At 34.5% G+C, this 17,063-nt stretch overlaps 1 protein-coding gene across 1 annotated transcript in view; it reads right to left on the bottom strand.

The window, feature by feature from the left end:
- Positions 1 to 17,063, bottom strand: part of GUCY1A2 (guanylate cyclase 1 soluble subunit alpha 2) — a 276,535-nt gene that overhangs the window by 99,897 nt on the left and 159,575 nt on the right. Inside the window, exon 5 of the mRNA XM_063094613.1 lies at positions 2,177 to 2,662. Within this exon, the coding sequence (XP_062950683.1) occupies positions 2,177 to 2,662 (486 nt within the window). The remainder of the gene's footprint in view (positions 1 to 2,176; positions 2,663 to 17,063) is intronic.

The raw sequence follows: 17,063 nt of genomic DNA, 5'->3' as shown, positions 1-17,063 counted from the left end.
GAATTTCTAATTTTTATTCCTCCTAACTTATTTCTTGTAATGTACTTTATTTTATCCTATACAGGAATAACATCCTCCCTTTATTTGTCTTTCTCTCTCTCTGGTCATACCATCATCGCTACAGCGTCAGCACACATTGCATTTCCTAGTCTGGATCCCCCAAACTCAACTTCCTGAATCCTGGGAACACAGCCGAAGCTGCCCTATGCACCTGTCTCAGATACATATACTTAATAGTGTCAAAGATATGTTAAAAACACCTAGCTCTGGAATCTCATTCATTTTATTACTAAAATTTTATAAACAAGTTTAGTTTAAGAGAACTCATGAACTAAAATCATTTGTTTATTATTAATATATATACACATATGTATGTACATATTTGTAAGATGAAAAGCACAGTCAAGCATCAGAGAAAGAATAGATCCATCTTGTAAGTTAAAACTTGCTGGTGATTATGACTATATGAAACTGTCTGTAGTTTAATAACACATAGAAATTTTAAAGATCATCCAGGATATTTCTACAGATTTTCTTTTGCTGCGAGCTGTCCCAGCTTATTTCAAGGGAAGGGAGACTCGAGGTCTGTAGAATCTAATTATATTTTTATTTGGGTACACTCAGAAGACATCACATTTCTTCTTTTCTCGAAACCTAATTCGTACTTATATTTATATCAGTCCTATGTTTTGCCCAGGAGAATCTATTTATCTATTTATCATTCTCACTTAGGTGCATGAACTCAGGGCTTAAAAAGGGGGAGGGGCTGCTTTAGCTAAGGGAATCTCACTCTGCAAATCAGCGGTGTAGAGGGAGAAGATTGGTGGTTGCAGAGACGGGAGCAATAGTGTCCCTAGTCTGGAGAAAGGAAAGTGCTGGCAATTCAGGCTGTCTCCTCTCTTCTGTAAATGACAGGACATAGCAGTGACAGACTCACTGTAGTATCTCTCTGGTTTAGAATCAGACATTTGGCTACCTCTATCATAAATCAGACAACAATAAATTATAAGGAAACTAAAGATAATTTATAAGAACTCTTATTTTGTATAACAAGGCAAATCCCTCATACATACTTTTTACTGTTTTCATTGAATGTTTACCACTCAGAAATGACTCAACTAAAATGTTTGACATTGGCTAAATATTCTACATAATAGAACTAGAGAACTCCTTTCCCCAAGGAGTTACACCTTTATGAAAACATCCTCTGGATCATAATATGAAGCATACAAAGTAAAACATATAGTTTTCTTTTTTTTTCTTTCCAAATCTGCTTATGGGCAGAACATACTATAAAAAGAGGTAGCTGGACTAGATGGATTAATAAAGAAGAAAATAAAAACCTACAATTCACTACTGTTAATCTATATTAAAGGTACTTGCTGCCCTTCGTGTAAAAAAGCCGTACACCTTGACGTTGTGCAATCAATGTGAAATTCTATGTAAAGTTTCAGAATTACTTAATAAATAGACATGGGGCTGAATCACTCATGATATTGCTATGATTGTATTTAAATTATTAAAGAGTTGTAAGAAATTAATAAAGAGTTCACCAAATCCAACCAACAACTGGTGATTGGTACCCATTTTGAACGTTTTTTCATTGTGTAGCTTGGAAATATAAGGTGCTTTCACTAAAAACCATTGGTCATTCAGACAGTAGCTAGAATATTTACATGTATTCTTTTAAAATTAAAGGAATCTCACTTAACTGACAATGTACTGCAAAATACCCATTAACCATGATTTAACTGATAATAGAATGCATTTTGATATAACTTGCTATTTCTTTTTAAATGTCAACACAAAATTCTTAGTTTATACTGGAATACCATTCTCTAAGCAGGAATATTTATGTGTTTAAAAGTTGCCTAGAATTCAGCAAGTTTAATTTGTTAACAATAATGAATTTAGAGGATTAGCTATACAAAATTTTTCTTTACTGAAGAGCATCACGAATCACAGTTACCTATGTTAACTCATAAATTGACTCATAATGAAAGTTTATTCATAAGGCAGAAATACCAGTACTCTGTATAAAGATTACTGAATTAAAGAGATGTCAATTACTTACTATCAAGTTTAAGTAAAAAAAAAAAAAGTATCTTTGCAATTTAAGTAAAGTAACAATTTATTATTAAAGAGTATCTATATATAAGTAACAAAACACAATTACCTTATAAATATCCAAAAATCCACACTGGTGGTCAAATCTGGTGTAAAGTTCATTCAGCATGCTAATCACTTGCATTGGAGTGCACTGGGCACATATGGCTGTGAAGCCAACAATGTCTGAAAAGAGCATGGTGACATCATCAAACTTTCTGGCCTGCACCTGCTGCCCTTGCCACAATTGCTGGGCTACATCACCAGGGAAAATAGAATATAGAAGATCCACTGTCTTCTTTTTCTCTTCCTCCAGGGCCTGGTGAGTTCTTTCTAAAGTTGCCTTTAATTTATCCATCCTCTTCTTCAAGCCATCTTGGGCCTTTGCCTGCTCACCAACCAAAATGACATCTCGGGTGGCATCATGGATAGGGATGTCTGAGAGATGCAGCCCTCGGCCCATGAGTTCATCCAACTTGTCCACACATGGAGAGCCCAAAAATAAAATGGAATTTGATTCTGGGACATGGATCATTTGTCCTTTGACTTCCATCACCTGTGAAATTAACATGAAATTTTGATCAGTACTCTTCATAGAGTAGGTTCACCAAAATTAATATATTATTTGATGACTAGGAGGCAAAAGAAATGTTTTACTAGCTGTACCGACTTACTACATTCATATAAGCAAATTTAAATTTGACTTACAGCCTGTTTTAAATTCACGGTTTTGAATAGAAACGATGTTTTGTGTCTTAGCCACTTTCTGAAGACAATAGTGAACTGGAAAGTGAGATCAATGAAAATGAAACAGGAAAATATTTTTCATTCAAGATGAAACATTCTCAGGTACACCATAAAACTGGCTTATAAGCCAATTAAAAAACTTTCAACCTGCCTAATAATAGTATTAGGATAAATCCATCTGTCAAAATAACTACATTTAACTGTCATAAAAATAACACTCATTTCAGAAAATGAATTGAGGAGATTAAAATGAGTCAAAATAATTGCTTGGCCTGAGGTAAGTCATTTTTCATCTGGTTGTAATCCTTAGAAAAAGTAGTAGTCATTGCACTAACTAGATTACTGGACAATTCTCTTAATCTTAAAAATAAAAATATAAACCAGATATCATTAAGCCAGTATTACCAGGAAATAACTATCACTCAACTAGCATGTTCATATAAGCTAAAAATAAACCAAAAAAAAAAAAAAAAAAAAAAGATAGCACTAAAGAAATAAGGTAAAGAATCTGAAGATGTACTGATTTATATTTACCCTTCCTTTCTGGGCCCTTTCACTAGAGATTTTGAGGAAATGATGTTAAATGGAAAACTTAGTGAACACAGGCTTACTCTATCTTAGACTGGTACCATAACGAACACCTTCACTGGGGATGAGCACCAGTAGGAAGGAAGGTGGACTCAGGATATGGCTATCCAAACACAGATATTTGAGCTAGACTAAGGTATTTCAGCACACCTGGAGAGGAAGCTGGTGGTAATTACTTGGAAAGAACAGGTTAGGAGTCGACCAACTGAGACTGCGTGTCAGTTTCACCTACGTCCCTTTCCACTGCCACATGTAATGTGCTCAATACATTTGTTTTCCTTTATTTTTCATATCATGAAGTAGTTAAGATGGTTTATAAAACTAGAGACATTGGACAAATACAGGGTAAACTATGGGGATTTGAATTTTTAAGCCTGCAAATACATTTTACTTTGCTCCCCTGCACCATTCATCAAGATCTCGCTAACATAAGGAAATAAAGTTGAATCCTTGCTTGATGTTATAATCTTTATGAAATAAAATACTCACTTTATTTTATAGAAAGTTTCCACTAAAGTTCAGTATTTCATTCTTTTATTCATACTATCCTTATTTATTCACTGAGTATTTATTGAGTGTTTTCTATTTACTAGTACTGCTCTCGGTGATAAGGATAAAAAGATAAAACATGGTTCCCCTTTTCAAAAATATCAAAATATCACACTATGGTGGGAAACCAAATCCATACAGGCCAGAGAATAGGGTGAAGATGACACTCTCAATTCCCCATCCAAGGTGCAAGGAGGGCTCTCAAAAGACTGCAAGCTATGGTTTGAGTGCAAAGCAAATAATTAACCTGTAAAGTATTCCTGGATTATTTTATATGTGTCTGATATGTTTTTTGGGGGAGGGATGCTGTCAATGACATATACTTTCCCATTGTCAGGATATTAAGAACATAGTAAGGAGATATATATAATGTGCAATCCCATAGTTAAAAAGTAAGATATTAAAATTTTTCTTAAGATTTAACATAAGAGCAAACAAAAACCTTGATAAGCTTTGTAGAGATAATCATATTTTCAAAAGGCAATAATAACCTCTGATGCTCATGGATTTAAAGCATCTAGTCTCTCTCTCATCTCCTTATTTTAAATATGAAATCAGTGTGTATATGTGTGTGCATTAAAAATATATTATTTGCTATATGCAATAAATTTTAAAGTATCTTTCTTTAATTTACAAAGAAGCTGAGTTGAATAGTTTGTATTCTTGTCTCAAAAATATAAAACAATAAATATTTTTACTTTAATTGGAAAATAGTATAAATTATTCTTCTTGAATTTTTTTCATTTCATTGTAATTACAAATTTAGAAATTCACCATGATCTGCATTTATTAATTTAGCAATGTGCAAAACTATTATAGAAATTACTTATTTTTATGTAGAGGAAACAGAATTGTGGAAAACTGCTCAGAATATAAACATGTCTGTAATGTTTTACTGCAGCCTAAATTATACTAAAGTTTCAATGAAATAGCGTAAAAGGCATAAAAAAATAAATTGTCATAAGATATATCGGATTTCAGAAATTGGCAAGCAAAACGAAGGGGAGTATTTGACTCTGGACTACAACCCACAAAAGTAGGCCAGGACCTGCATGTCAAACCTAGAGTTAATTGTCTGTTAAAATTAAAAATTTAAATAGGATCTAGAGTGTCCTAACATAATAGCCAAAATATCCAGAGTATAATAGAAAATCAACCATCATAATAAGAACTAGGAAAATTACAACTTGAATTAAAAAAAAAAAACAATCAATTGACACCAACACTGAAATGAATCAAATATTGGAATTATCTGACAAGAATTATAAAGGATATATCAGAAAATGTTTCAACAAGCAATTACAAATTCTTTTGAAATGAATTTTTTTTTAAATAGAAACTATCAGCAAGTCAATAGAAGATATAAAAATAACCAAATGGAAATTATAGAACTGAAAAATATTACAACAAAAATAGAAAACTTGCTGGGTGGGTTCAAAAATAGAGTGGCGATGACATAGGATAGAATTAGTGAATTTAAGGACAGTTTTACAGAATTTATTTGATTTGAAAAACAGAGAGAAAATAGACATTAAAAAAATAAGGTTTCAGGGACCCATAAGGCAATTCAAAACATCTCACATTCATATTATGAGAGATCCAAAAGGAGAGGAGAGAGTAGGGACAAAAAAGTATTTGAAAAAATAATGGCTGAAAATGTCTCAAATTCAGCAAAAGAAATAAATCCACAGATTCAACAACCTATACAGACCTCAAACAGGATAAACTCAAAGAAATCCACTTCAACATATCATAATTAAACTTCTAAAAATGAAATACAAAGAACACATCATGAGAGGTGGCAGAAAGAAATGTCACATTACTTAAAGGGAGCACCAATTTCAATGGCAGCTAACTTCTCATCTGAAATTGTAGAGGTCAGCAGAAAGTTGCACATATTTTTCAAATACAGATGGTCTCCAAATTATGATGGTTCAACTTACAATTTTTTTACTTTAAAAATTAAAAGCAATTCACATTCACTACACCCCTTGACTCATGATGAGGTTGCATCCTGATGAACCCATGGTAAGTTAAAAATATCATAAGTTGAAAGTGCATTTTTGACATGATATTTCCAACTTATGATTGTGTGGAATATACTAAAAATCATATGTACTTCACAGGGCCTGGTTTTCCAAAGTCTTGCAGTTTCAAATATTGACCTTGAGGAGGACTGGAAATCTTCCTCAGGCTATAAGTCTCTGGTGTAAGAGAAAGATTTGTGGCACAGCAAGGTTGCTGGCTCAAGGACAGACTAGTAACTGATTGTTATGTAGAGATACTGAGAAATTGCTGTAAGATCACTTAATTGTCTACTGGAATGTCATCTGGCTTGTTTCACTGAAAGTTACCAGCCTATATTGTTAAACTGTAATCCCACCTATGTTCTCTTCCTGTAACTTCCTGGTCTGGAAAATAAATGCAGGAAGAGAACCCCAATTTGGGGTTAATTTCCCGAGGAAGGGATCCCTCTTGCTGGCGGCAGCGTTCCCAGGGAAGTTAACCACTTCGGAGCCTCTCACTGCTCAGAAGAGATGGGCTTTGTGTAACCCTTTGCATCTCTGTCACCCAGGGGAAGTGGGGTGACAAATCTGTGGGGGGCGAAGCAACACAAAGCAACATGATGGGTTTATCAGAATGCAACCCCATCAATAAGTTGAGGAGCATTTGTATTGAAAGAAAAAAAACTCAACTGTAAATTTTACATCTGAGGAAACTATTGTTTAAAAATGAAAGGGAGATAAAGACATTTGCAGGCAAAGGAACATTTAAAATCTTTGTCTTAGCAAACCTACTTTTGAGGAATAGTTAAAGAAAGATCCCTAAACAGAAAGAAGATGATAAAAAGAAGGAATCTGAGTTAGAGCATCAGGAAGAAAAAAAAGTACAGAAAGACCAAAAATTTGAGTAAATACATTAGATTATCCTGTCTTCATGAGTTGTCTAAATCATAAAAGAAAAATTATACCATCTCATACTCATCACTAGAATCCTTACAAGAGAGGCAGAGGGAGATTACACACACACACACACACACACACATTGATTTTAGTGTCCACAGAGGTCTCAGAACCAATTCCCTACAAATACCAAGGGACAGCTACATACAAGCATACATATAATGAAATGTGGCATATATAACCAGTGGAATACTATTCAATATTTAAAAAGAACAAAATTCTGTCATTTGAAACAGTATGGATGAACCCGGAGGACATTATGTTAAGTGAAATAAACCAGGCACAGAAAGACAGGTACCCAAATACCACATGTGGAAAGTTGAACTCACAGAAACAGAGTAAAATGGGTGGTTAACATAAGGGGTGAAGTGGAGGGAATTGGGGAAATGTTGATCAAAGGACACAAAATTTTAGTTAGAAAATAAATAAATAAATAAAAACACCGCAGAAAAGCTTTCAATTTTCTTATTTACTTTTATCATTCAATGTGCATTTTTGTGTTTTCATTCTTAGCACATAATTATCCAAAGAAATAAACTATTTTAAAACAAAATCAATTTCTTCCAGAAATTGGCTATGGAATTTTTAAAATTTCATCTTAATATTTACATTTAAAATAGGCATTCATTCACTTATTTATTCATGTTTTATAAACATTTACTTAATATCTGCAACCTGCCCATACTATGCTGAGTTCCTTAAATATGCAGGAACTAAACCACAGCATCTGATGCATGTATAGAGGGGTATGAGCATCAGGCTAATTATGCTACTTATTTAATAGATTAAAATGTTGCCTTTGTCAAGATGAGACGTAATATAATTCATATTGTTTATTGGTAAAATCAACAACAACAACAAAAAAAGGATAACTCCTCAGACATTTTCTCTTTCCGTACTTTTAAAATTTCCCTGGGATTTAGTTTCATTTCTATTCTTTAAATCTCAAAAATTTATTCTAAAAATGAATTTGAATAATGTTTTGACAGATCAGCCATAAACCACATAACCAAGTAGATATAATGTTCCATGATTAGATGCCACTTTCCTTTTTAAATCACAGTGGATTCATACAATATTTAACAAAAATAGGTTTTTGCTTTATAGTTGAAAAAAGTATATCAACAAATGTTTTGGCATTCTGTTGTGCACATTTTCCAAATGGGAAATGCTTATGTTTTGCTTTAAGATTCTTTATTCATTTTTTATTTAACAAGTACTAAATTTCATTTTATGTGGGGAGCACTAAATTTATATGCAGTTTTTAATACCTTACATAAACAGACTGTATTTTTTCCCAAAGGGTGCAAATTATTTTATTTTTTTAGCACATTCACACAATCAGTAAATCACACACATTGCATTGCATTAAAGGCACAGAACTGAAAATCTTCCTTCTTCAACAACTGCTGTTAGCCTGCACCTCTGGAGTTCTTCTTTGTTGTTGTTATGAACACTCATGTGCTACTAAGCTGATTGTCACCCCTCGTGCCCACGAGGTGAGGGCCAGATTCATAGTGGCAGCATACCCATTACCACAAATTTCATTTGTACCCCGTGTTCCACACCCAATTATCCCTAACCTCCTCCTCTCTCCCCCTCTCCCCCCCCCCCCACTCCATTTTGCAGCCCAAGGAATGTTCTCTCCCTCTGCAAGTCCAACGCACTACTGTGGTCTTTCTTTCCTTCATTCTTTCTCTCTTAGCTCCCACATATGAGTAAGCACATGTGGTATTTATCCCTCTGTGCTTTGCTTATTTCACTCAACATAAGTTCCTCCAGGCTCATCCATGCTGTTGCAAATGGGAGGATTTCATTATTTTTTATGGCAGAGTAGTATTTCATGGTGTATATACCACAGTTTCCTTATTCAATCATCCATCAGTGGACATTTAGGTTGGTTCCGTGTCTTGGCTATCGTAAACAGAGCTGCAATGAACATGGAAGTGCAGGTATCCCTTCGACATGATGATTTCTATTCCTCTGGGTATATACCCGTAAGTGGGATGGCTGGATCATATGGAAGATCTATCTGTAGTTGTTTGAGAAACCTCCATACTGTTTTCTGGGGTTCTTTTGTCACTGCACTGTTATTCACACATCCCATAGGGAATTTGGATTCTATTTCTACACATCCAGTGTATAAAAGGACACTTTAACAAGCTATAATGAATATATGGCACCACCATTAAACCTTCTGCAAAGACAGGAAATTCTACCCTCTCTTCAAGAAAATACTACAAAAATGATTCTGTATGAAGCACTAATACATTGTTATCTAAGGTTGAATGAAGCCTCCTCAGAGAAACAGTCATTTAGACGTGCAAAATCATATTGGCCATCTGACCCAGCTGATGTAACACAAGAATATTCTGATAAAGCCTAAAAAAAGACTAATTTCCAATTATTATTATTTATGTGTTTATGTTTGTATATATGTGTGGATGTATTTCTGTTAAAATATTTGTTCTTCCATCCCTCATTTCATTCTTGCAAATCAGGGGTGGAGTAGAAATCAGAGGTGGCTATTTAATACATTGCTTAGTAATAAACATAGCATTTTGGCATTTTGACTGAATTGCATTGAAAGAAATGACTAGAATTTGTGCTGAGGCCCAGATTGGTGACAAGATTGTTACATACTGAGAATCTTGGCTGCTAGGTAAGCAGAATTAAGAAAATTAGAGTGCAGAAATAATTTCCTAATGGAATAAAAGACAATTGCTTAGCCTAGGTCATATACCATGGCTAAAGAGAGCTGCTAAATATAGTTTTAAACCTGGAATTTTTATATAAAGGATTGTTGTCCAATAGAAATTCCTATAATAATGAAAATATGGCTAGGGGCACTAAAGAACTAAATTTTAAATTTTATTTAATTTTCATTAGTCTAAATTAGAATATGTATAGCCACATGTGATTAGTGGCTAATATACTGAACTGCACATCTCTGAAGTAAAATTTGTGGCTCCAAGATTCAATCCATAATTTGGTCTAGGGATTATGTTGAATTTGTTTGTGAGTAAAAAATGAATTAATATTTGGGTCACAGATGTTTTTTGCTGTATAGAAGGTTTGAGAAAATATTATGTGTAGGAATTTCTCTCATTACTAAAGATAGAGTTGAGTTTAAGACAGTCATTGTCTCTGCTCTCTTGGAGCTATATTTTAGCACAGGAGATAAATACGCACACACACAAACACACACACATAAAAAAGACAGAAAAAAACAAAAAGAAAGATAGAGGCGGGGGGGGGGAGGAAGGAAGGAAGGAAAAGTTACCCAGAACTCAGTGACCCTCCTGCCACGGAACAAATACATCATCATAAAACAAACTTTTGAGGCATTGGTGGTTCCTTAAGAGATAAGAGAAGTTTCCAAAGACAACCCTCCCCCACCAAAAGCAAACAACCAAACCAAAACAAAACAAATACAAAGTGTAAACTTGATCTGGAGACCCGAGAGGGACAGAGAGAAGCCAGGCTCCCCTGATAGTCATGTGAAGAGAACACTGCTATAGGGATTCTGAGACCTGGAACAGGTATAACGTCAGGGAGCCTAGTCAGAGATTCCTGTGCTGAATCTCACCCCTCAAAAAAGGCTAGGGTCGTTTCTAGTCACTGACATCTAAAACTTCCCAAATTTAGGCTCTTAAGACTCTCAAAGATTAAACACAAACAATAAATGTAAGTAAGGAAGCAAAGAACACTAGATGTAGATCTTCAAACACTGTAGATATTGGGAATGTCAGATTCAGAATATAGAGCAGCTACATACATATAGGGAAGGATATAATCATAAAGACAAATAAGCAGCAAGAAACTACTAGGAATGAATGGGCAGTTAAAACCTTGGAATATGTCATAATGAGAATGATATTATTATTTATCTCAAACAGTTGTAATGATATAAATACAAACCTGTATAACATGTTGAGCACAATATCTGGCACAAAGTAGCTTTCAATAAATGTTAGCTAACCTCATTATGATTCTGAATCTACCCCAAATCTGAATCAGAATCCCCTGTTGCTGTGCTCAGAAATGGATTTTAGTTTACAGCATCTACATGTGATTCTGAAAATCAACTATACTTGGGAACTACGCTTGTGGTATGGGTGGATCTTGCCTAACCCACCCACCCCATAAGTGTAAATGAAGAAATGGGCATGGAGAAGAGAAGAACTCGCGTGGGGTCATGAGGAAGTTGCTAAAAAGGCAAGGAATTGAACACAGACCTCCCCACTTACATAGCCCCACTATGGATGGCCCTGTGTCCAAAAACAAGTTTTGAATAAAATAAAAAGTAGAATGTTAAGTGTGGTGGTGGCCCAGAGCTAGGACATCAAATAGCCTATAAATATATTAATCAAAGTTGAATCATGAAACTATTTCAACAAATGTTCTAGGCAGTATTTGTTTTAACAACTTTATGAATGATTTGTAGAAATATTAGAGATATTAAGGGGTCCGTGACATTTTTCAGTGGCATTTCTGCATTTTATTAGACAAATTATGTTTATTTTGTTATCCAGTTTGGAAATTTGAGTTTTCTGGGCATATCTTTAAAGTTTGCCAAGAGTCTTCTTTATAAATAAAGCCTCTCTGTGACCCAGTAATAACCTCTTAACTATCCCCGGGTTTGTATAGCATGTTAGAATTTTCAAATTGTTTTCACATACATTGATGCATTTTGTCTTCCCAAGGTTGTAGGGAGCACACACTTGAGATTATTTTAATTGGGGAAGCAAAGACCAAGCAGGGTTCAGTGAGTAGCCAGAGATCACATAGTTGATGAGTTAGAGAACCATGACTGAGGACTGGAACTGTCTGTCCCAGTATTCTTTCCATATATAGTATAGAGGGATGAAAGAAGCCAGACCTTTGAAAATAAGAATGATCTGAGTTTAAAGCCTAGTTCTACCACTTGCTGGCTCAGGAACCATAGGCATGTTGTATGGCCTTTCAGGGCCCTAGCAACCTTATCTGTAAGACTGGGATAATAATAATTCTAACAGAATAGGGTTAGAATACAGTTTAAATGAGATAATACATATAAAAGTCATAGTCCAGTATCCACATATACATGCACCCAATAACTACTGTCAATTATCATTATTTTTGTTGTTGTTATTAAGCATTATGACACTTAAAATTATTGTTCAACTGGTACATGAGAGATACTGCAAATAGAAACTGATAATAAGAAAATTATGTCAAAAAATTTATGATACTATATTTTATGAAACTATATTGAATAGGCATGGAATATGTGTTTAAAAATATGTCCTTTACACCTTGCAACACTTTCAGTTACAATGAAAATCTTAAAACAACTTCCATGCCTATATAAAGATTTTTGCTTAGTTCCAAAATTTTTTTTAAAAGTTTCACAAATCGTACAAAATGCCATATAAATTATAATATAATGATGAGGACTGACTGCATTAGCAAAATGTCTCACACACACATCATCAGAATTTGTCTTTCTAGACATTCCCGTAAACATGAACAATGTAAAAAAAACCTCTTTGACAAGATAATAGAGTTCAAGTTAGAAAACGTTCCTTGGAGGCTGGCTGTAATAGTGGAAAGAACAGGAATTATTGGGATATGGCAAGGAAGTGTTCCAAGACGGGTGAAGGAAAGTTTAAAGCCCAGAGCAAAAGAGAACATAGCATATTTAGGGTCCAGTGTGATTACAACAGAGAGCAAAAGGGGATTGACCAAGATGTAGTCAAGTTAAGGCCACACGACTGGGTTATAACCACTGGAATGTGAGCCTAGCCCATGGGATTCTCCAGTTCTCTCTCTTCACTCTCCTCAGTAACCATGGAGGCCACTTGTCAAAGATGGTAAAATTACAAGGAGACTTGGTAGTCTCTCTTGCATCAGGGCTGCTCCACAGAGACACCTAACCTGCCTCAGACCTATAATGTGAGCAAGAAATAAATATTTACTGTGTTAAAGGACTGAGATTTGAAGAGTGTTTGTTACAGCAGTCAGTATTATTTACCTTGACTAATACATCAGGTCTTGGTAAAAGGTCTCTTTCCCGCATTTCCTTCCAACACTTGGAAGTGATCTAGACTTACACCTCCTCCATGCTGAGAACTTGGTGAAAAGAATCTATCATAACTCTTTCCCAGCCCCACCTAATTTATATTCACTGGCATTCTAATTAATACCATCCCCATTTTAAGGTTCTATGCTGTCAGTTAGTTAAAGGTGGAATCCTGAGATTAATACATATTTCAGTCTATAAGTATGAATCTAAAGCTTTGCTTAAAGGACTAATGATGTGATTGGTTTAATGCTCACCCAATATTGATCATCATGAATCATAACTTAATATCAATTTTTTATCCCTATGAAACTAGATTACATGTGTATCTTACATTCCAGTCAGATGGTTTCAAAGCCTTTCAAGTATACTGTAAATAGTTTAGATGATTTCTTAGATCTGAATGTTCACAAATAGTATACAAATTAATACATTATTTGGGGGTTATTGAAGGGATAGCCTTCCTAAAAATGAAAATCTCCAAAGCGAACTATGTTTCAGAGACTTCATTCTTTTATGATGTTTATTTTAAAATTTAAATTTATATTCTGATTTAATTTTACATTTATAAATTTATTTAATTTAAATTTTAAATATTAATTTTAAATTTATATTCGGATTTAATTTAAAATATAATTTTTAAATTTATATTTTAATTTAATTTTAGTAACCTGGTGAGTATGGGCAGGTGTGAAAATGGAGACCAAAAGAAGTTTAAGTGACATGTCCAAGGTCTGTGGTTCAGGAAACTCAGAGGCAGGTCTATAACATAGGTGTTCTCAATTTGAGTGTGTACTTTGCCTACAGCTTTCATTATCACCAAAAAAGAGACTTTAAAAGATTCCAAATGTTTACATGTTGTTATGGAACACATCCTGGAAAAATCTCTTGTGTGGGGCCCAAGAATCTCTGCCGTGTCATGTAATGTTTGTTTTAAAATTTTAACTATTTAGGGCCAGTCCTGTGGCTCACTCGGGAGAGTGCGGCGCTGGTAGCGCCGAGGCCGCAGGTTCGGATCCTATGTAGGGGTGGTCGTGGTGAGCGTGGTGTGGACCGTAGAGAAAAAAAAAATTAACTATTTATTTTTTATTGAAACATAATTGGTCGTACATATCTGTGGGGTGTCGTGTTGAATATCAATACCTGTGTGTAATACGTGATGCTCAAATCAGGATAATTAGTATATTAAGCATTACACAATGTAATAATTTTCACGGTGTTGTCCACACCATGCTCAGCCAGTGAGCGCACTGGCCACCCCTACATAGGATCCAAACCTGCGGCCTTGGCACTACCAGCGCCGCACTCTCCCGAGTGAGCCACGGGGCCAGCCCCAATGTAATAATTTTTTGTGGCCTTTTACCAACCACTTAATGTTTGAGTCTTTTCCTTCTCTTGGGAAGTAGATGGCACAACCAAACTTTACCTTCACATCTTCAAAATGAGAATAATCAGTGAACCTACATAAAAGGATTGCTATTTGGACATATAATGATTAATATTTACAAAGTACTTAGAACAGTCCCTGCTATATAATAAACATTATATATACTTTAAGTTAAATGAAAACCACCTGGCTTGTAGGCTTTAAGTTATTTCAGAACCCTTTAGCTCATCACCTGCTGCTGCCCTACATACTGTTAAGCTGGTTGTATTAGTTTGCTAGGGCTGCTGTAACAAAGCACCACAAATTGAGTGACTTAAACAGCGGAAATTCATCTCATGGTTCTGGGCTCTAGAAGTCTGAGATAAAGGTGGGCCCTGTTGTCTCTGAAGTTCTCTCTCCTAGTTTCTCACAGTTCCGTGGCTTGTGGCAGCATGACTGGTATTCTCCCTGTGTATGTGTATGTTTCTGTGCCCAAATTTTCCCCTTTATGTAAGGAAACTGGTCATATGGCATTAGGGCCTACCCTAATAACCTCATCTTAATTTGATTACTTCTGTAAAGGCCCTATCTCCAAATAAGGTTACACTCTGAAGTACTGGGGGTTAAGACTCTGACCTATCTTTTTATGGGGACACATTTCAACCAATTACACCAACTCTGCTAAAAAATCTGTTCACCCGATTATTGGAGTAGTCCTGCTGTGACTTCACAGTCCATAAATTGCCAAGGTTAATTAATAAAGTACTCAAAAGCAATAAATCCATATACCCACCTAATTTTGCAACAATCCCCACTATTATTTATTCCTCTTCCAAACTTTGTTTTTCTCCTTAGCACTTGCTATCTAATATACTATTTATTTTACTACTTTTTCTTGTTTACTATCTTGATAACAGGATGCAAGATCCATAAATGTGGGGATTTCTATTTGTTCTTTGCTGTATTTTCTACCATGTCTAATAATACATGCTACAGAGTAGGCATGCTATGAATATTAATAGAATGATTAAATGAATCTACATGAAAGTAATCAAGCATAAGTGAGATTATAAACTCATTAAAAATGACCAAAAGACTTTTTTGCTTTTCTTCAGTTCTTAGACTTTTGAATGAATCCACTCACTCTTTTCCCTTCCTTTGTGAATTGTAAAACATATAAGAATAAAATTAAGAAAAGAGAAATTTTAAGAATGTCTACACAGTAGTAGTCTCCTAGTGGTGCAGTTACTTCTTTTGTAAAACAGGAATACTTTTTTTCCCCCAGATTTATTAATGTATAATTGACAAATCAAAATTGCACATATTCAAGGTGTACAATGTGATGTTTTGGTAGGTAGACATTGTGAAATAATTACCACAATCAAGCTAAATAACATATCTGTCACTTCACATAGTTACTTTTTGTGGTGAAAATACTTAAGATCTATTCTCTTAGCATATTTCAAGTATACAGTACATTATCATTAACTGTATTCATTGTGCTGTACATTAGGTGTCCAGAACTAATTCATCTTATTACTGTAGGTTTGTAGCCTTTGACCAACATCTCTCACTTCCTCAACACCCCAGCCCCTAGTAGCTAACATTCTACTCTCTGTTTCTAGGTGTTACAATTTTTAAGATTTCACATATAAACGAAATCATGTAGAATCTCTCTTCCTGTTTATTTCACTTAACATAATGTCATCTATCCTCTAGGTTTATTTTAAATATTTTATTAATATAATATTTTAGGTTGCATCCAAAAAACACAAAGTAACAAAAATTAGTAGAGAATACTAAATTGGACATATCAGATGCCAAGTTAGTATTTTGTTTATTCTGAAGTATTCTGGTTTGGCTTACTTATATTGATTAAACTAACTTGATAATTCCCAGACTGATATTGTGCTATAGACAAACAATGATCTATCACTCAGCTATTGGCAGTGGGCTGATTACAGACTTGGAAGAAGCCTCCTGAGAAGCAAACAAAAAAAGTCAATCCTGCATAAAACATAATTTTTAACGTAGCTAGGCTTGAAATAGGTGAGAAAAATCTCCAAGGCACCTTAGCAAAAACAAAAGCAAAAACTTGAGGTAAAATTTAAACTGAGTTGTAAGTGCAAACTTAAAATAGGGTAGCTTGAGGATAAATACCAATATCTAAGGTCTGGAGACAGTTTTACGTTGGCAGGGAGAGGGAGCTGAAACTTAGATTCCTGGATTATACCTAAGACCCGAAGGAGCTTAAGTGGTTAAGAGGTTCCAGGTCTGCAACGCCCCCAAGATATCTTGGAAACACATGGACCTTCTCTCACATGGAATATGCCCTTTAGGAATATTTCCTAAAAGTAAAATAAAGTGACATATAAAATCAATGATCACTGAATTTACAAAGAAAGCTACCACCAGGAATGAGAGTTAGAAGAAACAAAAAACCATAGATTTAGACCACCAAGAGCATCAGATACTAGATTCTCAAATTTAGAATATAAAATATATGAGACACTTAAAAAATAAAAGATGTTATCACAAAAATGAAAACAATGAGAGAAAATTAAAACTGACTAGGGAGAATTGGAAAAGAAAATACAACCTTTATAAAAGAAAAATATAATGATTAAAAGTAAAACAAAAAGCAGATGGGTTAAATAGAGTATTAAATGCTACTAAAGAA

Source organism: Cynocephalus volans, chromosome 4 (genome assembly GCF_027409185.1).
Source record: "Cynocephalus volans isolate mCynVol1 chromosome 4, mCynVol1.pri, whole genome shotgun sequence".
In the NCBI taxonomy this organism is placed as follows: Eukaryota; Metazoa; Chordata; class Mammalia; order Dermoptera; family Cynocephalidae; genus Cynocephalus; species Cynocephalus volans.
This window is presented reverse-complemented; position numbering and strand designations above follow the sequence as displayed.